Source organism: Telmatherina bonti, assembly GCF_933228915.1.
Source record: "Telmatherina bonti genome assembly, chromosome: 3".
Lineage (NCBI taxonomy): Eukaryota > Metazoa > Chordata > Actinopteri > Atheriniformes > Telmatherinidae > Telmatherina > Telmatherina bonti.
The window spans coordinates 20893742-20921449 of record NC_136621.1 but is presented as its reverse complement, the minus strand read 5'-3'; the positions used below and the strand labels follow the sequence as shown (position 1 = coordinate 20921449).

The 27708-nt window shown below is 36.8% G+C and overlaps 1 protein-coding gene across 2 annotated transcripts; it reads left to right on the top strand.

The window, feature by feature from the left end:
* Positions 1–200: 200 nt before the first annotated feature.
* On the top strand, positions 201–11737 carry LOC306774321 (voltage-dependent calcium channel gamma-5 subunit; the record flags this gene model as incomplete). Of its 2 annotated transcripts, XM_079264331.1 has the most annotated exons (6): positions 201–396; positions 2711–2752; positions 5387–5473; positions 8499–8639; positions 9876–10021; positions 11474–11737. In XM_079264331.1, 6 exons carry the CDS (start codon positions 201–203, stop codon positions 11735–11737), a joined length of 876 nt encoding a protein of 291 aa, XP_079120457.1. The 2 variants fall into 2 exon arrangements, with proteins under 2 accessions (XP_079120457.1, XP_079120458.1); XM_079264332.1 differs by lacking the exon at positions 2711–2752.
* Between the last annotated feature and the right edge of the window lie 15971 nt (positions 11738–27708).

The window sequence follows — 27708 nt, the reverse complement described above, 5'->3', positions numbered from 1 at the left end:
ACTTGTCTGTGTTTATTATAGTATCTCTTATACAAGGAGCCAAGATTAATAAAAGAAAAAGATACATCCCTTTGCATTTTATGTGTTGTTATCGTTTTCCTTTTTTTTTTTCAATCTCATAGTAATTTTGTTTTATCTTTCTTCCCCTCTTCCAGCTCTCCTTTCTGCTGGCAGTGCCCCCCTGCTGTTGAAGCTGTGGTATGAGCCTATGTGGCAGGAAGGCGCTGACGTTGCTGAGCAGCGTTTTTGCTGTTTGCGGCCTCGGCCTGTTGGGTATCGCAGTGAGCACCGACTACTGGCTCTACCTGGAGGAAGGGGTCATCCTTCCCCTCAACCAGAGCACTGAGATGCGTATGTCCCTCCACTCTGGGCTCTGGAGGGTGTGCTTCTTGGCTGGTGAGCTTGTATAAAATTAGAACAAATCGATGATGTTAAGTTAAAGTACAACTTTTTATCTCTTCACTGTAAAATATTATATGTTAAAATTATGTCTGTTGTTAAGCTTTATGGTTAAGGTTTGTTTTAGCCTTTAGTTTAGTTGTGGAGTTTAATCAAATAATCCTCAAAAATACAAAATACTAAAGTTTTAGCTTAATTCTGAAATTGCAGTGAAATGGCAGAAGCTGAAAAAACAATTTAGATTCATTAGTTGTTTTTTTAAGTAGCTTCTGACCACAAAAATCCTTTTTTAAGAAACAAGGCTTAAACAAGCATAAACAATTTGAATAAGATGCTCTGAAAGGGGATGATATCTTGATGAGATCATTTATTGATAATGTCTTTTTTTTCAAATCAAAAGGAAACTGTTTAATTATTTGTTCTTATTACTTCATTAGTATGAACATCAAATTGATTCTCATAAAGGTTGTACATAATAATTACGAGTAACCTGGCATAATTTATGTTGGGAAGTTTAATTATTCTCACATAAGGCCCTGTTTACACAACAAGGTTTTTGTGCAAAATCCCAAATATTTCCTTTTGCATTTTAAAAAAAAGTTACATTTAACCCTCAGCAGGAGTAAAACTACCTCCGTGCAGACTGAAAATGCAAATAGGACTGGAAACAATGTAATGTGCATGCCAGGTGTATAAGTGGGGTGTTTAACTTTGCAACGACACGCTGAATGTGTGAAGACATAACAACTGCTTGTGTAGAGGTGCATTTGCTGTTTAGTGCAGCTTTTCCCAAACTGGACGTTCTATGATCATTTCGGTGGGGAGGGGCAGAGTATTATATAAAGTTAACTTACTAAATAAAAAATTTACATTTATCAAATAAATTTAGGATTTTTATTAGGTCTGTCAAAATTAATACAATGATTCAAGAAGATTAATTGAAATAAAAATATAATTTTTTAACGCATTAATGTACAAACCAAAAAGTTCATACTCATCCGAAAACGTCAAATTTGGCATAGAGAAACTAATTTTGAAGCTTATGAGTCCTTTGTCGCAGCCGTTCATAATTCATCAGTCGGTTTATCCTCCTTATGTATAAAGACGAAGACAGTGTTCAAGTCTTATATTAAGATGATGTATTTGATAAATCACACATTTAGCCAGTCGCTCCAAGCGTGGTGTCACAATGTTATTGTATGTATGTTATCTTGGCAGTTGTAGCTCAGAGTTTGGGAACCCCTGATCTAGCATATGTAATCTATTGGCTGATGCTGTGAATGTTGGGGTTTTACTTTGAAGAGGTCAAAATATCTGTAATAAAAATTCAGATTCACAAACAAAACCCAAAAGTCCACCACTATTGTTTTGCCACATTGTTCATGACGTAGACAGGGAACCCAAATGCAACATTATGACAGATTATATTGCTGCCTACAGGTTTCTGTTTGTGTTTACAAAATACAGACAGGATTCATTTTGCATTATCAGAAAAATCTATTCTGGAGCCCATGTTCAAACCGTGGTTTTGTCCACCCATAACTCTGTAACCTTGTAAACACTAGACCACAACTCAACCAAACTTTTGCATTTTACTGTCTCAGCATTGTTGTGTAAACGGGCCCAAAACATTCAATAACATTAACACAGTCCAGTAATTGAGGAAAGTTGGAGCGTGCGCTCTAACCTACAGCTCTTTTTTGCTTCATCATGTGGACTTCAAAGTTGACTTTTCAATTAAATGTATGTTGTGTATTCAAAGCTTGTTTCCTTCCACATTTCTGTCCTTCTCCACATCCACCTGCTAGTATAGAGGATTAGTTTGTGTGTAGAGTTTAAATGCTTGAGCATGAATCTTTTAAATTTGCCTTTCCTTCCATGAAACCTTTGGACCTATAACTAAAGTGTTTCCTTGCTGTATGTAGTAGATCTCAAAACTGCACTTAACTTTTCTGCTGTACCCTTCAAACTGCAGTCGCTTTTCTTCTAGTGGTTGATGATCAAGTCTTCTTTCCTCATAACTTATCCAATGACTGACTGACTTTTTGCGGCACCAAAGACACCATAGACTGAAAACCCTCCTCTCCTTTCTTTGGACCTGCATTTTGTTCACCACTATACCCCTACATAGTAGTACCACACCGCTATGTAGTGTAATGTTAGATGGGCACAATGATATTTCATGCTGCATGGATAAAGGCTTTTTGGACCATCAAAAATACTGATCCTCCCCAGTTCCAGCACCAAAAGGCATGTTTGAAGAAACTGAATAAAGACAAGAACTAACTGTTAGTTTTTAATCTTTTCATAGAGAAAAAAACTTCCAAACAAGTGTTGCCCAAGAGTAAACCAGGTATCAGTCTTTGTTTTTACTTGGCTTATAGGATGATGGTAAACTGCATTGTACCACTTTTTTGCTTACTAATGTGTTGCTTTTCTGTCTGATGCTACTCAGTTCATGTTTAGACTTTTGTTTTATTTGTTGAAATTGACTAGTATCATTTTCTTGTACTGTTTATAACTGAGGTAAACTTAGTAATCATGTGTTTGTATGTATGTGAAATCTTATTCTACATTTGTTTATTCTTTGAGTGGCAGTGTGTTAGGTGACTCCTAATGTCCACTGAAGTGGCAAAATTGCAGATATACCATTTTCACTTGTAAATATACCAGAAAACAGCCTTTAAATAGGTGTCTAAGGTACATGCTCATTCAAATCTCAGGTAATGTGGAAATAGTAAATAAATAATCTGGTCCTTTGTGGGATTTAAAATGAGGTATTTAAATGCAATATCAGGAAATATCAATGAAATTTCCATCTCTGTTAATGGATAAGCCAAAATGCAGAAGCATCATATGTTAAAAACTAATAACTTTTTATCTGTTTTTGTCCCTGCCTGCCCAGATCATTTTCTGTTGGATGAGTGGGTAGGCTACTTTTCACAGTGTGCAAGGATAATAGTTCATCTGAGTTCATCTCAATTTCAGCTAAGTTGACCACTGCAGACAGTGGCATGTTGAGCTCCTCTCTGAGGAACAAAACCTTTCGTTTGAAATGTCTATATTTAAGCTCCTGCATTTTCCATCTTTTTGTAGGTTTCAGACTAACTTTCAGTAAGATGGAAGTTATTTATTTGTCACTTGCTTTATTATGTGCACATAATATGCAGTAAAATGTAAAGCGAGACACTCCCTTAAATGTGCAAGCATACGGCTTGGCTAGGCAACGAAGGTAAAAGAAAAAAACGGTAGTGGTAATGTTGAAAAAGGTTTAATAAAAAGGAATCAAATAAGTAAAACTACAAGCAAAATAATACTATGAATTTTAGATTGTATTTATTATGGCTCTTTTACAGCAATTCTACCTTTCTTTTATTCCAAATAATTGTGTGAAGTGTTTAACTGCTGTTTACTTTGCCAACTTTCACTGAGTTAATGTATCTGATGTGGCCAACCACAATGGAGTGACATGTATGTTGTTAGTTAAACCCTTGTAGATTGCGCTAGTTTTGTCAGCTTTGGTAATTCCATTAACTGTTGAATTGTCCCATTAACCCGTGCACCACAGCTGACCTGCCCCATCCTGTTTCAGGGTTAATCACTCAGTAAATGTGTAGCCAGCCTGTCTAGCTGTGCAGCAGGCCACTGCGGGCAGCAGGTCACACATTAACCAATGGTTCATTGTGTATTTAAGAGTTGATTGAGTGGCCTTATTGCCTACTTAACTATTGTGGTGCACAGTTTGACCCCAAAACATTATTGCTCAAAAACATGGAAACAATGACAATGTAAAACTGCCGGACTTTCAAAATTTATTGATATTCAGTGACTTGATTTAATGTTAAAAATTGTGTTCATTCATGTATGAATTGTTCTAGATTATCTTAAATGTTAGTTTTTCTTAAATTCCTGCCAGACAGAGTGTAATCTATATTGGATGTGAAAGTACCTATAATGTACCGTAGTTACATCACAGCTGTGCTGCAACATAAAACCATTTAGGAAGAAACAGCAGGAAACCAAAATGACCTCAGACCCACATTATAGCAAACTTTGTGTGTGTAGGTTTGTCACTTCAACACAGTAGCAAACTAAGGAGAAAAATGTCAATCATAGTTACACATCATGTCTTTCTAACACATATTGTCATCTTTTGTGTATCATTTAATTTATATAATAGAATTGTGAGATGCAGATCTTAATCTGATCCATTCTTATCACTTAAATCATCTTTAGCAGAAACGTCAGGCTCCTTCCCTTTCTTTGTCATTGCTGATTCAAGTCAGTTGCAGTTGTTAAACTATCAGCCATCTTGGGTACATTTACAGCTATAATACTTTCTCTTTCTCTTTTTCTTCTTACAGTGATTTTTACTTTTATTCTGACAAACATATTTGCAGATTTTTGTTGAGACTGGGTCGTACTGTTTATAATGGTTAGCACAGACTCAAATATGAAATAAAAACTAATTTAACATGTCTTAAGATCCACAGATATAACTGATTATATGAAAAATAAAAACAAATTTTTCAACAAGTGAAAAACAAAATATTTTATCTAACATACAGAATTGTAGTTATTCTTCGTTCAGTACTGTATCTATGCTTGTGTTGTGAAAGCTAATTATGCATGTGAAAACACGGATATCAACTCTTGCAGTGCCTCAAAGTGTCTAATGAACTGCTGAGGAAGGCATCAGTTTCTGTATTTTTCTGTCAGACTATGTGGTATATGTGTCAAATTGGTGTTAAAATCTGAGTGTTCCTCAAAGAAATACCAAGAACAAAAATAGTCAACGAAACTGTAAGCTTGAGACTATCTCACATTACATCCATAAATCCATTACATCCATAAATATAATTGTCCTTATAGGTATTCATGATATTGTATTAATCTATTTTCCGGTTGAGCTTTTCTTTGTTGCAACTTTAATATTATAATCAGTTTGTACTGCTAAAAACTTCATAAAATGTGTCCTTTGTTCTAGGGGAGGAGAAAGGACGGTGTTTTACCATTGAGTATGTGATGCCCACTAATGTCCAGATGACCTCTGAGTCCACTGTTAGTGTGCTCAGTAAGTAACCTCTCTCATAAAACAGGTTTTTTCATGGTTTTAAGCATGTGTCTTTCTATTTTGCATATGTCATTTCAACATGTGGGTAGGATTGTCTTTTGTTTTGAAATTTAAGGAGTTGCAAAGTTTTATTTGCATATTCAGAACTGGCTTGATTTTTTTTTTTTCATCCTCAAGAGTTGTGTGTTTTACACTAAAGTAAACAGAAACATAAAAAAAAATCTGTCAGGCATAATCCAGCAACTACACAGTAAATAAAAAACACTTATTCATTCAGTTTCTACACCACTTAATCCAGTTCAGGGATTGAGAGGGGCTGGAGCTAATCGAAGCCATTAGCAGGCAAGAGGCAGGGTACACCCTGGACCGGTCGCCGGTCCATCACAGGCAGAAATTAACTGCTTGAGAAAATTATTTATTCATGGATAATTTAGAAAATTTCATTGGCTGACAGGTGAATAAGCCTGTTTATGCTAATGTTCTCTTATAGCCAGTGCTAAGGTTATTTTGTTGACAATAACTCTAAAAGGTTGTTAATATCTTGATATTCTTAAATCCAAAGTGACAACGGATGTGACTTCGATCATTTGGACTCCAGTCCACAACGCTGTGCTACGCTGTCATTTTGCATTTGGGATATGCTATTTCTGGACCAATCCCCAAGGCCAGCTCACCCGAGAAATGAGCATGGCGTATATGAAAAATTTAAGGGTGTCGTTTTCATTTTTTAAACACCTCCTACAGGAAGATCATGCATGAATACACATGATTACCGTTTGCAGACAAGTACAAGGGATTCTGAGCAAGCCGTTTCAGCTCTAATATCTTGTCCTCCAGCTGTGGTCCCAAAATAGTTTTTGCCATGAAAGGTGTAATAAATTGTAAGGTTTAATAGATTATAAGACAGAGGATAATTCCAACATATAAAATGTTCAGGCGTCCTGGAAAAGTCTGAACAAAAGTGCTGGAAAGAAGAGTTTGCAGTCATTTCTTGTCTTCAAATTGAGATTAAAATAGTTGTTTTAATCTTGATTATGGATATTGAAGCAGGTATTTATCCTCATCAAGATGCTGGAGGATGAATGAGAGTTTTACCATGAGTTTTCATGTTTTTGTTTTCATTGTGGTTTTTCCTATTTGTCATTTATTACATTTTAATGTTTTCTTTGCACAATCTGTAATGCTTTGGTGTTATGTGACGCATTTGAAGTGTCTTGTACAAGTAACCTTGACTTGTTAACTTGAGAAGGCTTTCAAAGGCTTGGAACAGATTGCTAGCAGTAAGTCTGACTAATTTCTGATGTTTGTTGTTGATAAAGCTGCCATTTGCAACAGATTCTAGAACCTTCGTGCATAGTATTTCTAGGTGCAGATAAGTGTAGAGATATTCTGATTTGGTCAGCCAATGATTGATCTTTCCTTTTTGTGGATGATGAGGTTTTGTTTGCATTTAGTAAGGACCTCAAACTGGTTTCTGGCTGGTTTGCAGCTGTGTATAGAGCAGCTGAGATGAGAATTGGCACTTCCAGATTTAAGGCAATAGCCTTCAGAAGTAAAAGCATGGAATGTCCACTCCAGGTGGGGAGGGAGTCCCTGTCTCAAGTGGAAGCATTTAAAAAAAACACTCAGGTTCTTATTCAATGGTACAGGTGGAAGAGAAGATGAGATTGACAGGTTAAGTGGAGCGGGACCAGTCTAATCTGGCAAAGAGCAACTTGCTGAAAGCTAAAGAATGTCTGGCTCACCCTAAGGGATATGGAGAAATGTTTTCTGATCCTGAAGCGGCTCATAGTATAATCACTCATCCTCCACATTAAAAGAGCCAATTGAAGTGATTTGGGCATCTGGACAGAACGTCTTCTGGATGCCTCTAAGGGGGATGTTTCAAACAGGTTCCACTTAAAGGTGGCCTCATGGAAAACCCAGAGCATGCTGGTGAGATTATGTCTCTCAGCTGATCTGAGAACGGCTCAGTGTCTCTTTTGATGATACAAATAAAGAAAAAACATTCAAATAAAAAAAGACAAAGACAGGAGATAAAAGAGGAAGACAGCTGGAGATGATGGAGGAAGAACAAGGGGTCAAATTTAAAAGGAATTCAGAAAAGAAGTTTGTTCATGAAAGAGATGAAATAAACTCCCTTTTATAAAAACCTGAGGCACTGACCAGTCATGTAAGAAGTAATTACCCAACTAAATTTCTTCTATTTCTATATATTATCAAATAATCTTTTTTTACATTATAATAGAGTTGAACTTTTACATTATAATAAAATGGAACTTTTACATTATAAAATTAAAAATAGAAACTAATGGAGCTCAAAAGTGTTTTCCACTTGATGTTTTGAGACACTGGTGAAATTAAACACTGTATGCATTAATTTGAATGAACTGTGACATTATAACAGTATATTTAAAATATTATTATTTTCTTCCCTGTAATAATGATCTGTGGCCGGATTCCTCTGGCTTATCATCCATGCTGGGTTTGGGAGAGATATGAAATGTGCAGTTCGAGAAGGTAACCACAGCGACTTCATGTGAATTCGCAATGACTCAATTCAATTTAATTTTTTAATTCAAACTAGATTTTAAAGTAGGTCAAATATCTACAGAAACTCTTTAATAGGCAAGTTTACTCTGCTATTTGAAGTTAGCCAACTACTTAAGTAACCAGTTCCATTAAGGCTGTGATCTGAGACATCTGGTTCTCTCAGCTGGAAGACTAACATTTTGTGGAATGAAAAACTCAACGGGGAGGATTTGGAAATAAGTAACACGAGCTCTTGGGTTTCTTTACTCCTGAGATCTACTCGATCATTTCCTCAAAGTTGAAATGTCTCCTGTTTTCTCATGATAAAACCCATAATTTACCATCTCCATCAGGACACTGAGCAGTTCAAAAGCTCCTGCTGTGTTAAAACCTAAGACTTAAGAAAATGAATAAATAAAAAACACACATACATCAGTCTACATCTGCTCAGCTCTTCTGTTTCCTAATTCTTGTGTTTCTCCTGCTGTTTTAGAAATGATCCGCTCTGCGACACCCTTTCCTCTGGTCAGCCTCTTCTTCATGTTCATCGGTTTTGTTCTGAGTAACATCGGCCATATCCGACCACATCGCACCATCCTGGCTTTTGTCTCTGGAATATTCTTCATCTTGTCAGGTAGTTTGTCCTCCAAAAATTTAAACATACAGCTTTATTTATTGCCATGAGATAAATTAAGTGATTAAGTTTAGTCTGCATAAATTCTGTGAAACTGAAGTGTTAATGTTAATATGTTTTCATTTTAACCCACATTTTAGAGTATTTTAAAATCTGCCCGTCTCAGGACAGCAGCTTTGCAAAAGCCGGGCACGAAACACATTTCCCTTTGAGGTCAATGTATTGTTGTGCATGTCCCTTTCACATCGATAAATTCAAATTCAAAATGAATGATGACATGCATTCCCATACACATTCAGTACTACGTCACTGCATTGCCTTCCGCACAGCAGTAGTGAGGCCTCTTCTGAAGAAGAGTAAAAGTAAGATCAGTCTGGTTTTAAGGCAAACAACAGTACAGAGATGGCCCTTTTAAAGTTTGTTTATGACTTCCGGTGGCTCTCAGAAACTTTCTGCCCTGGTATTACTGGATCTTAGTACTGCATCTGGTAAAGAAGATAAAACGACACACATTCTACATCACCATGTCTCCTGATGACTTGGAGCCTCTTAAACTGTATTTTAGATATAAAGTTATGGATGGCCGCTAACATTTTACACCTTAACCAGGACAAAAAGTTTGAAGTTTTAATTATTGGTCCTGAAGATGAGAAAAAATTTGATCCAACTTGCAGAATTCTAAACTATGTGAAAAATCTGGGTGTCGTTTTTGACTGTGGGCTGGATTTTATTCCATACATTAGAGATATCGCAAAGACAAAACATTTGGGACTTTTTCTCTCTTGCCAGCATGGAGGTGTTGATGCATGCTTTTATTGCTAGTAGATTAGATTATAGTAATGTCCTGCTCTTATATAAGTATATAATTATATAAGAACTCAGCACCACGAGTTCTGACCAGTGCTACAAAAGTGCTACATTGGCTCTCTGTGTGCTTCAGGATTAATTTTAAGGTTAATTTAGTTGTTTATAATTGTTAGGTTTATATTTTGGGTGTGTGAAGAGATGTTTTTGTTTTTGTGTAAAACATTTTGTGCTACTTTTTGTATGAAAAGTGCTTTATAGATAAAAGCTGAGTTGATTTGAACTGATTAAAATAACAGGGGCACATACTTTTGTTTTCACAAGCATTTACTGTCAATAGAATAGAATAGAATAGAATAGAATAGAATAGAATAGAAATATGTTTTGTCTTTCTCTTTTGGAATTGTAATCATTTGTCTTGGCCTGCTGCAGGTCTGTCTCTGGTTGTTGGTCTGGTGTTGTACATCTCCAACATTAATGATGAAATGCTGAACAGGACCAAAACCAACGAAGCCTATTTCAGCTACAAGTATGGCTGGTCGTTTGCCTTCGCTGCCATCTCCTTCCTGCTGACAGAGGTAGGTAGCCTTACTGCTTATTATTCAAATATATATAAAACCAAAACACATAGCAAATGTTATTACTATTTTTTACTTGTTTTCTACTAAAAATCCTCATATTGGAGTCTCATATTTGACAAATTCTCATCGTCTTTGCCTATCAATGTCTAAGTGACCATTTCCTAGTTCCTAGTTGATATTTGGGTTTCTATATTGATATCATGCTGTACATGTCGCTGCATAATGTTATCCTGTTGAACATTGTTATTTTACAGTCAAGAAAAAAATATATATATATATATTTACATTAAACTAAATAATGTAACATTAAAAAAAATTTTTTTGTTTAGTTTAGTGTAGTTTTTTTTTTTTTTTTTTTTTTGGAATGTTCTATGGCAACAAAGAAAAAAAAATTCCCACCAGCTATTAAATAAGATCGGTACAACCTCAAAGCAAAAACAGACATGGTACACTTTGCCATTCGCTTATCAGAAGCAGTATGGGAAATCCCCACATGCCTCAATAGGAATTAAGATGGTAATATAGTTGTCATGTAAAGCTTATTAAATTAATTTGATGAATTAATCAGCACTGAGGAAGTGTAAACACCACAGAGGCAGAAGTTTGAGAGGTTTTTCAGTCACACCCTAACAAAATGTCAAGGACTGCCAAATAGTCAGGGAGGGGGTATAAATAAACACTTTGGAGTCCATAATGTTACAGTTAGAGAGATAGTTAGCAACGAAAAGTACACACCATGTCAGAAAATGCAATCATTGGATAAAATGCAGAAAACTAGAAGAAACTACATCTCACACACTTATTTAACATAATAAACATTAAACCTCATGACAAAAATGGTAGAACAAAAAGAAAGAACAGCAAGAAAAGAGGCTTGCTTGGAAAGTGTCCAGGAAAAAGTCATGGCAGAACATGGCAGCATGGCTTAAGCTTGCAGAGTTGCCTTCAGACAGGATTTTGATAGAGCTGTTCGATCATAATGTTCAGCACGGTGCACAAAGAAAACAGCACATCAATGGAAACAACTTGAGCTGTTAAGCACGACTGCAGAGAGATGATGACTTAGGTTTGATGTGAAACTACAGAACCTGGGCACCTTGCTATCATTCAGTCAACCATCACCTCCTTATCTGAAAACAATCTCAAGGCATATCTGAGGCCATTGTTTGGTAAAAAGCTTTGGCTGAATAAAATGCATTTTTGTATTTTGGTTTCATTTGGTTTAATTTTTGAGGCACTCAACACTTACAATGACTTTTCGTCGGCCTAAATTAGGACTCAGATTATATTTTACCATGTTCTGGTGTGTAAAACCAACAAAGAGCAAGTGTACTTTTTCTATGCTTTTCTATTCTATTTATCTTTTCTATTTATCATTGCTGTAACACTTAAAGGGAATAATATTGAAGAAAAATGCCATGTCTTAACTCTCACGTGATTCCCCCCCAGACGGCGGGGGTCATGTCAGTGTACCTGTTCATGAAGCGCTACACAGCAGAGGAAATGTACAGGCCACATCAGGGTTTCTACCGACCTCGCCTCAGCAACTGTTCAGATTACTCCGGGCAGTTCCTCCATCCAGACGCTTGGGCGGGACGTGGCCGCAGCCCCTCCTCCATCTCCTCTGAGGCCTCCCTCCAGATGAACTCTTCCAACTACCCTGCCCTTCTCAAATGTCCAGAGTATGAACAAATGTCCTCCTCACCCTGCTGAAAGGGAGGACTGACACTATTTGTCAGTCATTTGATCTGCATTTGGCATACATTTGTTCAATAATTTGATATCATCCAGGTTGAAGTCTTCACTTCAACAGCTTTGAATCTGACCTGATTCACTGTCCCCCTCTCAACGGCCTGCTTTTGTTTAAAGCTTTTCGTTTTGTAAGAGGCAAAACATTTATTCTAATCTTATTTCAGGCAGAGCTGTTTATAACATGAGAGAGGAAAAAGTTCGACAAGGTTATACTGTAGTCTGTTTTTTTTTACTTTTTAGTGATAGGTGGGTAGCAATTAGCTGAATTTAGGGTTTAGACCTGGATAGGTTGCTATACATTAACATGCTGTGTTTGCAGGGGTTTCCTTAAAACATTATAGAGAGTAATTCCACTCAGGACTGGTAACTAATGAGTGAAATCACTGACTGTTAGAGCAGAGGAAACTTCCTTAGAATAGTTCATCCTGAGTGTTCGTTCATTTAGATCATGAGATTTAATGAAAAAAGAAAGCTGCACTGAGCTGCACTTTGTGCTGTGAGTGTTCTCATACACATTACAGCTGTTTCAGATGTGTTTATTTCAGCACAAACCTTACAGAGATTATAAAACACATAAAGGACGCAAATCTCAAGTACCCAGAATAGTAGAAGCGCGCCATTGCTTGACTTTTGTCATCACAGATTTACACAAGCTATGAGGCCCAGAGGTGAGAAGATGATGTTTTGATGCTTCTGTTTTATGTGGAATGTGAATGAGTCAGATGGTGTGAAATATTATTTTCATATGGAGTCATTGTGAATGTAAGATTTGCTGACGGAAGTACACTTAATGAGATTTTTCTGCCTAAAATATACCTCACCCGTTGAAATATACTTATATACTATTATACTACTACTAATATACTATTAAGCCAAATTACAGAAACATATTTTTCTAATTGAAACCCTCATAGTGGAAGTGTATTCTTAGAAGTTAAACATACAAGTTAACAGTGATCCTTAGTGTGCCAAGGAAGATGTTGCACCCAGGTTACGCAGCAAAGTACTGAATATATACATTTCATGCAGCATAAAGTGTGAGTAAACATATTACACAGATACATTGTGTCTGGTGCAATCATATTTTGTCTGATATTTTACTGAAATTCTAATTCTTGTCATTATATTATGTTGCATGGTGAGCTTCACATGATGTTATTATTGGCACGTAACACTGGATCAACACAACCAATTAGCACAAATTGTGCCAAGTTAAACTTTCACTCTCAACCATTGCTTTGATTTGTTGACCTGTTAACATTGTTTATTTAATTACAGACACTGTAAATAGAAAATCATTAGTGTGTACATAGACTCATTTTGTATAAAGAGCAGTTCATGTAAAAACTATGGTTGTTCTGTTGTGGTGTAGAAACATCTGCAGTATATCTGACAGCTGCTTTGCCTCCTGCTTCACATTGAGAATGTGAGCTTTTGCATAACTTTATGCTTACATATATGTAAAGTGTGTGGTGTCATAGTCAGACATGAAACATCAAAATATTGTATGTGTATTTTTATGATCAGTCATATACATGATGTTAAATGTAAAATGGATGATGAAAACAAGATTAAATAAAATTAATGGGATTTGATAAATGCTGAGCTGGTCTGTTCTCTAAATTCTTCTGTAGTTGAGAAGGGTATTTAAAGGTGGAGTATGTAAGAGTTTAAACATTTTCAAAATAAATTAACTAAAAAAAGAACTAGATCATTTTTTTTAAACATGTAGGCTCCAGTCCGTCCATATTTGATGTGTTATTAAATTACAAGTTTAATTAATGACTAAGACCCTTCTTAATGTTTGCCTAACAGTAAAAAAAAAAAAAAAAAGTGCTTTTTGTCATTTGTCATTAATTAAACTTGTAATTTAATAACGCATCAAATATGAACAGACTGGAACCTACATGTTAAAAAAAAAAACTAATTATGATCGTAGTTATTTTATAAGTTAATTTATTTTGAAAATATTGAAAATCTTATATACTCCACCTTTAATAGATGTGTCATTTTTAGTGCAGGGATCAGAGTTGTAAAAAACAGAATAAGATCCCTACATATTAAAGAAAAGATGCAGAAATTTGTAAGTAATCATGCTGCAACATTGATCTGATTTTCTTTTTTTTTTTAAAAAGCCCATCAAGTACTTTGCCATACATTCTCACTGTGCTGTTGCACTGAGGCTGAATTATAGGTAACATTCATTCATTCCTTATCCTGACCGCTTGATCCAATGAAGGGTCACAGGGCAGCTGGAGCCTATCCCAGCAGTCTTTGGGCGAAAGGCAGGGTACACCCTGGACATCTCACCAGTCCATCGCAGGGCCACACAGAGACACACCACCACTTACACTCACTCCTATGGGCAGTTTTAGAGTAACCAATTAACCTAACATGCATGAATTTGGACAGTGGGAGGAAGCCAGGGTACCCGGAGAGAACCCATGCATACACAGGGAGGACATGCAAACTCCACACAGAAAGGCCACTTGTTGTAAGGCCACTAACCACTATGCCACTGTGCAGCCCATAGGTAACATATGATATAAAGTTAAATAAATAAATTGGGGATGAAATAAAGACTATTTTCCAACATGAAAGATTAAATTGTTTTTGATGGTCGTAGATCTCACTCATCATCCATCATTTACTAACACCAAGTTTACTTCAAGTTGCCATAATTACCCTAAAATAATGGAGTATCATTTTGAAAGATGAGGACACAAGGAGTTCTAGGATGAGGATATTGCCTTTTATTTAGAGAGGGCCATTCAATGTTTCCCATACCAGTAAATTAGATTTATTAAAGAGAATTCAAGTGGCCATCCAAGAGCACTTTATAGTCCATGCTTTCATAGCATCATTATGAAGAACATTCAAACACCTGCTGATTTGGTAGTTTATCATACCTTAAACAAGGACGAACTGTTGTGTTACACTTCACTTCCTTTTACCCGTCAGAGCAGATTGCTGAAGATTGCTGGGATAGGATCCAGCTTCCCAGCATCCGTTAAAAGGACTAAGCAGTTAGAAAATGAATGAATGAATGAATTAATTAATTAATTAATTAATTAATTATGTGAAAAGAGATTAAACTGAAAAGGTTTCCGATTGAACAGGAGAGCCTTAAAATGAGTCATATATGACTGAGGACAGGAGCTATTAATAATTATTTCCATGGATATATGATTTCATATAAGAACTATGTAAAGATCTTGGCCTTCCAGGATTAAAAGACATTCGAACTGGATTAAACAATAGTTCCCATCTCTCTCTCTCTGCAGTGAGACTGGTCCACACAGGACAAGAAGGGTGACCATTTGACCCAAAGGAGGACGACACTCAGAGATTTACACTCTCCCTTCTCTCTACAGAATGCAGCTGCATCAACTAAGGGAGGTTTCTAAGTCTAACCAATTTATAGTTGCAGGTCGGGGGGATGCCGAGAGTTGCATCTAACCAAACCTGGTTCTTGTCAAAAATGAGACCTTTCATCAAAGTACCAGACTTCATGGCGCCAGAACAACCCCTCCCCTGACTGAGAAGGGGACTAGAAAGAGATTCAAACTTCTTCCCCCAATTAAAGGAAACTTTAGATGCTTAACCTCATTGATCTTATTTTTGAAGTTGTCTAACCGATTTAACTTAGTCTAAATGACTGTGGTTAATTGTTTTGATTGAATTTCTTCTTTTTCAATATTTTATCTTGATATGTGATTTAATTCTTTGAACTGATCACACACGTATATGAATCATAAACACAACATTAAATAATCTTGATTATGTTTTCCAAGCTTCAGACCTCTCTTAAGCTACTAATGTGAATGAATAAAATGTGAGTTTTCCTTTTTTAGGATTTATTACCTGATGAAGACGAGTCATGACAATTAATTAATCCACCTTTAATAAAAATACATGCAGCCAATCTTTTCATCTGTGAAAGTAATACTATAAGTTAATGCTTTTCTTCCCAGCAAACGAGGAGTCTGCATAACTCTTAAGAATGTGATTTGATGTGTATTGGAGTCAAACAAAGTAAAGAACTTTGAGTATCATGTTCACATTAGGGAGATGCAGAGGGAAGGAACTAGAGCTGACCTGATTGGATAAGGTTGGTCAGCCTCTGACAGAAGAAACTCATGATTGGCTGGAAGTTCAAAAGGCGGGTCTGTTTAAAATAGACTTGCAGCCTGACTTCCTCAGCTTTTGTCTTCTTTTTCATTTTAGCTTTTTCTCTTAGCTTCTATTTCTTTTTAGCTTCTTCTTTTTTTTTTCTTTCTTTCTTAGTTTTATTTTGTTATACGCCTTTTACCTCTCTGTTGTTCCAAACAGGAGAAAGTACAACAAGTGTTTATTTGTAACCAGTCATTTTTCCTGAGATCAGTAATTAACTAGAACCGTAGCTCCAACTTTTTCCACTGCGTCTTTACACGTAAAATCTGGAACTATCCATTTTTGGGACAATCTGGATCATCATCACGCTGCTCTGGAACTCCGCTGAACGGACCCAGAAGCCCAGAGTAGCTGCATAGACCTACTCTTCCTGACGCTCCAGGGATCCAATCCACCGGAAATGCACCGAATAGGGAACCAACCACCCGATTCGACCCACACTCTGGACATCCAGCGTCCAAGTAGGATCTGATAGCGCTCTGACATTTGTGATGTCCCAAACCAGTACATCAAATTTTAACTAAATAATTAAATTTGAATTCTTATCCAAATACAGAATTATTGAACACATTCTTATCAAAGGTTTAAGTAAGATAATCATCACGATTTATTTGCTTAATTCCAACCAGTTTCTTCCTGCTCCATCTCATTTAATTAATTTCAGCGTTCCTTATTAATGTCAGAATTGAAAACCCATGCAGACATCCATTAACCCATTCCATTAATAACCTCCTTTTAACTGTTTGGTTTCTCCTACTGTGTTGTTATCATCATTGTCAATAAATATGTAATCAATTCATCCATTCTTGTCATAATTTCTGAATGCACAATTTCTGGTTCATTCGTTCTTAGAATTTACTCCTTCAAATTGAGACTATGTTTATTGAATTGAGTTTATTTCAGGTGTCTCATCCTCCTGAATCTTAGGTTAATCAAAAGTGATGAGTGGTGCTCCGAGGTAATTAATAAATTAATAATCAGTAGAGGCATATTCCGCTACAACTATTTGGGTCAAATACAAATTGTGGTTAATGTGTTGCAAAATGTTACCATTAAGCATATTGATGACACACTCGCGTAAATTAAAACAGGAGCTTTGTGAAAAACGACAGCATGTTTTTTGTTTGTGGAATTTGGCTTCAAATTTAAGAAATTTTCAAAAACTGACTGAAAAAATAGGAGCTGTTGTTAGAATTTATCTTCACTACCGGACTCTACAGAGCAACACAGACAAAATCCAGTACAGACATCACCAGCAAGTCTATGAACTATCTGACCACGGTAGCTCTACTCCTACATAATGATAAGGTCATGTCACAGTCAGAGCATCAGTGTAACTGCGGAAGCTGGCACTCGTCCATCTGGGTGGACGAGATGTAACAGAGGATATCGGCAGGATGGGAGGTGCTAATCTGCATCATGTAGCGATGGGTCAACAAACCAAAGCAGCAGTTATGTTTATTGATCTGATGAGCTGGCACATTCCCAAATTCTGGATGTCAACCAATTATTGCACATTGAACTAATGGAAAAATAAATAAATGAAATCAATGGCTCTCTTTCATTTGAATTATTCAGCCTATCTATCTATCTATCTATCTATCTATCTATCTATCTATCTATCTATACACACACACACACATACACACACACACACACACACACACACTCACACACACACACACACACACACACACACATATATATATATATACATACATATATATATATATATATATATATATATATATATATATATATATATATATATATATATATATAGATATATATATATATATATAGATATATAATTAATCAAAGAAAAAATATCAGATTTATTATGTGATGGCGCTCTTCCTCTTGCTCAGAAACTCACTGCATAAAGAGGTGGTCTTGTACTGGTTTACAGTGGCTCTATCTAGTGGCATGTTTGTGACAACACATAACTTCCATCAACATGATATCCTGTAATACAGGAAGTTAAATAGACATTGAATGCACATATTTCTAAATCTTGCATTTTGTTGTTTTATTTTGTTTGAGTAACGAATGGTTAAATAGAAGGATGCAATCAAACAACAATGTTCTCCCAATTTCAGAAAAATCTTAACACATGCATAATGCCAAACTAAAACCTCAGGGTGATTCAAAGTTCTTTACAGAAACATTAGAAAGTAAAAAGCATAATTTAAAATGAAAAACAAAACAGTATCAAGTTCTAAAATTAAAGCTTAAATGAAACTGTTCTAATGTGGATGTGTAGATAGGTTTGGAAAACTGACTGAATATTTAACCTGAATTTGAAAAAGTGAGTGTTTCAGCTGATTTGAGGTTTTCTGGGAGTTTGTTTTAGACATGTTGAGCATAGAAGCTGAAATCAGCTCTTTCACGTCTGGGACATGATAAAAGACCGGTTAAAAATTACATGAAAGATCTGGTAGGTCAAGAGGTGACTCACTGATGTATTTTGGACCTAAACCATTCAAAGCTTTTAGACCAGCAACGCAACTTAAAAGTCTTAAAGCAGACTTGAGATAAAGGAAGGGCAGCTGTTACACTTCATTCCTTCTTTGTGTTTTAACATTCAAATGAGAACATTTTCAGACAAAGCTGCTCCAAGATTCGCCTGCCAAACACAAAGAGAATTTGTTCCCTTTGATTGCAAACTTGTGAGACGGTTTGGAAATGATATTTTCTAGAAATTCAGTTATTCATTCATTTACTTTTTTAACCATGGAGCCCAAGTAATGTCACAGGGAAGCTAGAGTCTATACCAGCAATCACTGGGAAAGAGGCAGGGTGCACCTTGGACAGGTAATTCACCCATCACAGGGCCAATTTCTGGAACCACTTAGATAAATAAATAAAAAATTTCCTCCCTCTTTAGAAGCTAGATTGTAGCACAGAAAGAACTTCTTGCCCAATACATTGATATGTTCTTTACAAACTGCATGGCTGAAAATATTTTATTGATTAACTGTAAGCCTTAACGCATGTTTGGTCATTCAAGAATCCACATCACGATCCGTGTGTGGAGACTGAAATATAACAGAATCTCTGCTCAGAGTACTAAAGAAGAACGACTGAATGAAGAGTGCATTTTAATCCAGTGTGTTTTGTGGAAATGAAAAACACATCCAGCTATAGAAATGGTCTTGATCATTTATAGTTTTATATTTGAGTTTACATTCACTGTTACTTGACTTTGCCAACAGAATACAAGGATATTAAATCATTCTCTAATTAATCACAGACTAAAATCTCTTCAGAATAAATTATGCTATTTGGGGTTGAGTTTGTATATTTACTGACTTATACATATATATATATATATATATATATATATATATATATATATATATATATATATATATATATATATATATATATATATATATATATATATATATATATATATATATATATATATATATGCATTCTTAAAGCATATGTATAAGTCATTTATTTTGGTTTTCTGCATCTTTTGTGCAAAAAAAAGAAAAAACTTAAAATATAGTTGAAGATAGAGCTGAGGAATGACAGTTTGTCAGTCAGTCATGGTGGGAATATTGTGGTCAGTAGAGATTTTCAACTCTTTTTCCAGCCATTTTTTCCCCTTCATACTTCATTACATGGCAGAAAACAGAAGAGTCTACAGAGAAATAAACAAAAAGTAAAACCATTCTGAATGTGTCCCTGAAAACTGCTCCCAAAATGGTGATGGTCTTTTTTTTCCCAAGATATAACAACTTTGACTGCCTGAATTATTTAGAATGATTTCGCTGCTTTTAATCAATGATGTGATGGAGCCAAATCTAAATCCCGATTGGTAACAAGATAGTTAAAAGGTATTTTTAGAAGCTCAGGCTTTTAATGTGCACTCCTTTTTAAACTTTCTGAACCACCCACAGTACAGATTGTTTAGCACCACTGATCTAACCATGCAGGAATTCTGAAAAGTCAGCAGGCTCAGTGAACAGATGGTCTGAGGCTGTGAAACCAGTATGAGGATGAATGTCTTGGTGCTGATACTGCTGTGAGTTAAATGGGGGACAAAAGTGACAAATGGAAAAGTCTTTAAAAAGACCGTTTCATTTGGTGTATGAAGCTGTATGCTAATAGAAGTCATTATTGTCTTTTCTCTTTGGGAAAAATATTTTAGACTTTTATATCATCATTTCAATCATTATACAGTCCACAGGCAGAAATGATAGCACAGTTCTAAAGGCAAAAGGATAACTTTGGTTTTCTCTAAACTTCCAGCAGACATGATCTTGTCCTTACAGGGGTAATGCTGACAATATCTTTAATCACTGTAACTCTAATGTGTTTATGAAGCAAGCAACCAGCTGCAAATATTCATTCATTCATTCATTTTCCGAACTGCTTATTCCAATTCAGGGTCATGGGGAAGCTGGAGCCTATCCCAGCTGGCTTTGGGTGACAGGCAGGGTACACCCTGGACAGCTTGCCAGTCCATTGCAGGGCCACACAGAGAGATGAACAACCACACTCACACTCATACTCACTCCTAGGGGCAATTTAGAGTGACCAATTAACCTATCATGCATGTCTTTGGATGGTGGGAGGAAGCTGGAGTACCCGGAGAGAACCCATGCATACATGGGGAGAACATGCAAACTCCACACAGAAAGGCCACTGACCAAACCAGCCAAGGATTGAACCAGCGACCTTCTTGCTGTGAGGCCACAGTGCTAACCACTGCGCCACCGTGCAGCCCAGCTGCAAATATGTCAAGTAAATTAATAATCTAATCCAATCTATGGTCAGGTACAAGGGATACAGATGTAAGGGATGTAAGGATGAAAAGAGGGAAAACTCAAATAACTACAGCCTGAATAAAAACTGAGGGAAGACACATAGCTTTTAGTTCTACGAGAAGTTATGAGTATGCAACTCCACATGTTAAGAAAAAGAGAATGCATATATCAAAACAGGGCAAGAACTGACAGGAAAAACCAAAGCATTTGGTGGTTAAAACTTCTTAACAATTACAATTTTTAAATGTGAGAAAATCAGTTGCTAAGCTATTGTTAAAAACTAATGAGACTAAAAATAGGCTCGAGCTCCATGTCTTTAATATTAAAAGGAAAAGAATGAGAGAAACTGAAAACAGTGGCATAAAGTACAGCTCGCTACATCAGAGCCTGAGGCTCAGTCTGGATTTGCTTTCTTGTCGTCTTTATTTCTCTCCTCTGCTCAAGACTGTCAGCCATCCCACTCTTATAGGTCTGAAACAAAGCTTTAAAAAGTCCTTTTTTCTAGTTTTGAACATGTGTGTCATTTTTAACTAAATCTAAGCAGATGATAATTTAGTAACTCAGTAAGTATACCGATCTGACCCTTTTCAATGCAAAAGGCAGCATCATGTGTTTGCTATTTTTCCCATGAACATATTCATACTCATTAAAACAAAGGGTTATGAGTATGAATATGTTCTGTGTTTATGCGGTGCAGGACATTCAGTATGCTGCATGAGTCTTCAGAGATTTATTACTTAGATCTTTTACATAATTGGTTTTCAAATTTTTCATGTAAAGTACCGAAGTATGAACATTTATGCCTCTACAACCAGCATATCAGCAGTGCTCTCATTTTAGGGGATTTCATCTGTTCTGTGTCATCATGTTTAAAGGGGTGCTATTATGGTATTTGGAGTTTTCTGAGCTTTCTACAGTGTTACAGTGTTGAATCCTCATCAGACATGTGAACGACACTGTTTTTTATCACCTAAACGCATGTTTGAGTTTGAGTTTAAGTTCCAGCACTCTCTCCGTTCGGTTTCCATGGCGACGAAAAATGCGTCGTTTTAGAGAGTTTTTTCTACTTGGAAATCCTTGTGACATCCCGGGGGATAAGGTTCGGTGATTGGTTACTTTCTACTGGTTAACAAGGGCATGTACAAATACATCAGGCGGGTGGAAAACATCGGATAAAGTTAATTCGAACGATGGCTGGTGAGTTTACCAAAGAGAGACATCCTGCTGCATTCATGGCTGTGGGTTGCTGTTTTCCACTTTGTTTTCAGGATCTGATTCAGGTTCCAACATGTAGGGCTGTATGCTATGTGTTGACATTGTATTTTGTTTTTTTTATTGAGTTCATATTAGCCTAATCCTTCTGTTTATGAGATGTTACAATGACGGTGAAAGCAGTTGTGGTGCGCGCTCCCGATGTAGTGCAGTGGCAGGAGGCGGGGCTTAATGCGGAAGAGTCTCAATCCACTCGTTTTGCCCGCAGGCTGATCTGGGTCGGTCTGAAATAAATAAAGCGATTTGTGACAATAACTCCATCAATCCCAGCCCTTCTGGGCTCAGAAATAAAAATAAATTAGCCTGAAATGCACATAATAGTTCCACTTTAAGGTCACAGATGATCTCACAGATCAGATAACGTTATGAGCTCAGATAGTTCATTTACGGCCTTACAGATAAGGTTGCTGTTGTTAATGACTGTTACATCTAAGTTTGCTGATGGAAACATTTTCTTTTCCATTTCTCAGAGAAGTCCAGCATGTTACAGATATCTTACAGATCGTTGCAGTTCCATTTTTCCAATGAAAGACATGACAGATCTTATGTTCACCACTTCTTTTCTTTATGTGTGATTTTAGAAATCCTACAGCTAAATGTTTACTACATGTATTAGCTATCAAACACTGTCTGGATATTTATAGTTTCAATGTTCTCTGGTGGTAGAGATGGATGGATGGATGGATGGATAAATGGATGGATGCTACCCCTCTCCTTGATTTTATCAAAGGCCAATTTTGTGCCATCTCAGCAAATGCGCATCCGTCTCTAATTTGCGTTTCAAAAGAAACTAGCTTCTGCTTTCATCCTATAATTTTGCCAAAATTGTTCTGAATTTGCCAAAATCTTTTCAAAGGAAATAACCACTTACTTCCCTGATATGAACTAATGGTTTGCTGCTGAAAGGGCTGAACACTAGCACTTTTGTTAATTCAACCAGAAGACTACATATCTTTCACTGGATATTCCAGAGGGAGTCAGATACGCAAAAACATTTTTAGGAAATGTTAGCAAAAGTCATTGAGAGGTTGCAGTTGGTACACTGAATCTCTAACCTGTGTGGAAGAAGAAAAGTGGAAAGAAGGAAACTGGCAAACAAGACGTCTATTAGCAAAATCACAAGGCAAGAGGCGCCAACACTCTCTCAAGTAAAGCAAGGACAAAGAGAAAGCTGGAAAGTGGAGACGGGAAGGAGTTACACAGAACACCACTCAAAACATAATGATAGAAATTAAATTCAATAGATACTTTGGTCAGGGTGATTTTAAAATCTGAGGTCACACGCAATGCACACACACACACACACACACACACACACACACACACACACACACACACACACACACACTCACACACACACATACACATATATACATATATACATATATACATATATATATATATATATATATATATATATATATATATATATATATATATATATATATATTGTAGCCTCCAAGGCTTTTCCAGGAGGGATAAAACAACTTTTACTTCCCTTTTCTTTTTCTCCTTGGCAGGATTAAATTATGGGCTCTTGATCTCCTCTTGCAGTCAGAGGGGTGTCATCCTAGAGGACTGGAGAAAATGACCTTTTTGACCCGAAAGAGGAGGACGGCTTCGGGTGTATTAGTTTCCCCCCCCCCCCCCCAGATAAACACACAATTCACAATTACCTCCAGATTTCTCTTTCAGGACCTCCTGCAGACCCCAAACCAGATGGTCTGAACAAAACCTCTAACGCAGTTTACAGTCCCTTAGGTCAATAGATACGGAATGTCACATCGAACTAAGCAACTGGCTCTTGTCAAAATGACACCTTTACACCTCCAGATAAGACTCAACGGCGCCAGGAGAGAGACCCGGAGACTTGCAGTCCAGGACAGAACCACCCGGTCCGCCGGCTCCATCAACTGACCCAGCGGGAAAAAGTAGGATCTTCATAGCGCTTTGATATCACTTGTGGTGTTCAACAGTACATCAAATTTAACCAAAGTATAAATTTGAATTCTCATCCAAACACAATATCACTAAGTATAATTTTACCAAAGATTTAAGTGAAATAACGATACCGATTTAATTGTTTCAATTCCAACCAGTTCCTTTCTGCCCCATTTCATTCAATTCATTTTTACCTCTCATTATTACTGTCATAAATGAAAATCCCTGTAAACAAATTCACTTGACCATCTCACCAATAACCTCTCCATCATTGCTCATTTTCACTGCTGTATGTTTACCATCATTGTAATAAATATGTATAATCAATTCATCCATTCTTGTCATAATTTCTGAATGTACAATTTCTGGTTCATTCGTTCTGAGAATTTACTACTTTAAGTGAGACTGTGTTTATTGAATTAAGTATATTTCAGGTTTTCTCATCCTCCTGAATCTTAAGTTAAGTAAAAGTGATGAGTGGTGCTCCGAGGTAATTAAAATTTAATAAGTAGTAATTGATAGAGGCATAGTTTTACTACAATATATATATATATGTATATATGTAAGTGGTTATATATATATATATATATATATATATATATATATATATATATATATATATATATATATATATATATATATATATATATATATATATATATATATATATATATATATATACATATACACTATTCACAAAAAGTAGGGGATATTCAGCTTTTGGGTGAAATTTCACAACAAGCCTAAAATGCATTCAAACCTGTACAGGTGAACTTAATGTGATCTTCTCTAAGCTTTTAAATGCACATGTCCAACTGTTAAATGTTTCAATAAATTTTGCACAAGTTGCTGTTCTCTAACAAGGAGCTTAACGGCAAAAATCACGGCAGGTGTGTGATCCTTGAATTGACCAATAAATGTCCTGGTTCAATTAGAGCTGGTGTTTAAACAGTTGTCCTCATCATGCTGTTCACATTTTGACATCATGAGACCAAGACGACACCTAACAATGGAACAACAGTCCCTTGCCATTGCGATGCTTCAAACAGGATGTTCTCAGACAGAAGTGGCCACTGAGCTTGGAGCGTCACAGAGTGTCATCAGCAGGTTGCAACAGAGATATGGAGAGACTGGAAGAGTCACAGAAAGGCCTAGAAGTGGACGTCCTTTGGCCACATCCCGTGCTGATGACCGCTACATTGTGAACACTGCCCTGAGAAACCGGATGATGAATGCCACTCAACTCCAGGCATGTTTAAGAGAGGTGAGAGGCACCCAAGTGTCACGTCAGACCATTCGAAACCGTTTCCATCAGCGTGGTCTGCGTGCTAGACGACCTGCACGGGTACCTGACCACACCACCAGGCACAGGCATCATCGTCTTGCATGGGCCAGGGAGCATTTACGCTGGATGAGGAACCAGTGGGCCTCAGTGCTGTTCTCTGATGAAAGTCGATTCACACTGAGCAGAAATGATGGCCGGCAACGATGTTGGAGACGTCAGGGAGAGCGCTATGCATCAGCCACTGTTGTCATCAGGCGAGCTTTTGGTGGTGGCGGTGTTACAGTGTGGGCAGGGGTGTCCGCTTGGTACAGAACTGCCCTACACTTTGTGAATGGTACAGTGACAAGCCCATACTACCTGAATAACATCATTAATCCAGTGATTGTGCCCCTACATGAACAGCACAGGCCTAATTTCATCTTCATGGACGACAATGCTCCTGCTCATCGAGGCCGCATCATCAGGGAATGGCTGTTGGAGACTGGTGTACCTCAAATGGAATGGCCTGCACTCTCTCCAGACCTGAATCCCACTGAAAACCTGTGGGATCAGCTGAGCCGTCGTGTAGAGGCTCGAAACCCTGCACCCCAGAACCTCAATGACCTGAGGGCTGCCCTTCAAGAAGAGTGGGATGCCATGCCTCAGCAGGCAATAAGTTGCCTTGTGAACAGCATGAGACGTCGTTGTCAAGCTGTAATTGATGCTCAAGGGCACATGACGAGATATTGAGACGTTCAAATTTTTTGTTGTGGTGTAACTACCATTGTTGTTACCTTTTGTGTTGAATGAATTTTTTGAGATGAGGAAATCAGTAGTGCATCCTTCTACTTAAATGTCTTACTTTTATGATATTATATCACTGTAGCATGAACATGTTGCATTTTCCATAAATTTTACCTGAAAGCCAAATATCCCTAACTTTTTGTGAGTAGTATATATATATATATATATATATATATATATATATATATATATATATATATATATATTTTTTTTTTTTTTTTTTTTTTTTTTTTTTTTTTTTTTAAATAAATAAGCTCCTCTTTTACCCATCCCTCCTATCTCCCCATGATAGGGTGGGTGGCTGTTCATCCGTCAAGCGCGGGTTCTCAATCAGAGTCCTGGGAGCTTGTGGATCCTATGCAGTATCTTAGCTGTTCCTAGGACTGCACTTTTCTGGACGGAAATGTCTGATGTTTCACCAGGAATTTGTTGGAGCCACTTCTCCAGTGTGGGGAACATGGCCTTTTCAAGATTTTCCATCTTTTTAAAGGTCCTTATTTGCACATTAAAATAATTTTTTACCAGGGTTGCCCAAACATGTGGAAATGCAGGAGAAAACATCACATGCTCGGATTAATTGAAATGCTGGACAACCGCACTCTTCCTCTGGTTCAGAGTGAAAAAGAAGACTATCAATAGCAAATAGCCGAAGGCAGAAAGTGTCAAACCCAAACCTGAGCTAACTTTTGTTGGGTTATTGCTTATAACTGAGATTTGCATCTAACTTTTATACTGTCAATGTTAACTTTCTAACTCATTAGACAGTGCTGAGAAACAATCTTTTACTGGACTTCTCCCCGCTGAGAGCTCACAGGACCAATTTATTCTTCGCTAAGAATAAAAAAAGAAGAAAAAAAATTATGGTTTCTGATCACATATACACTTTTGAAGCTGACATTTTTCTCTTTGCGAAACTGCCAGAAAGCCTACATATCTTTGTTCTTACCTGCTGTGATCTACCCCTGCTTACCCTTTAGTTAAGACGTTTGAAGTCTAGAGCCTCACATCACAGTGTACACACAGAGAGCTTTGGCCACTCTGTTGGATCACATCCAAGTATATGGGACAAATACTTTGTACATGTTTTAAAGAATTCAAATGTCCATATCTGAAATATTTTTCATATTCTAATTCTCACAGCTGCTTTTGCCCAACCTCCTTATCACTTATCTTATTTTACTACTATTCCCTGTTCCCACCACGGTTTGAATCATTTTCTCTTTTGTCATTCTGTCCTCAAATCTTCCCTTTTTAAGTTTTTTTCTCAAGGTTTTTCTTCCACACGCATCCAGGATCTGGCACTGACTCTTTTCACTCTCTATGACTGGACCAGGAAGTCACTCAGACCTTGGGACCATCTAGTGGGGCCCACAGCCAAGGATGGGAAGCAGCTGGGATGAAACTTATAATATCTCTGTTTGGAAAAAAAAAAAAAAAACACATCTTCCAACAATAAGCATTTATAATAAATGTAAGACGACTAAACTGTCATCATTTAGCAATCTGACATGAGTTTGTTGCCATGCATGTATTTTTTTCTACTAGGTGAGCTGTGATCTTGCCTGCCGACTGCTCCAACTTCAAAGTTCTTCTGACAGACGTGTTAACAAATATTTCATCAGTATACGTATAGAAATCTGTTTAACTCAAGTTTTTGCAACTGCAGCTCCAACACAAATCAAATCTTCCACTCTGCT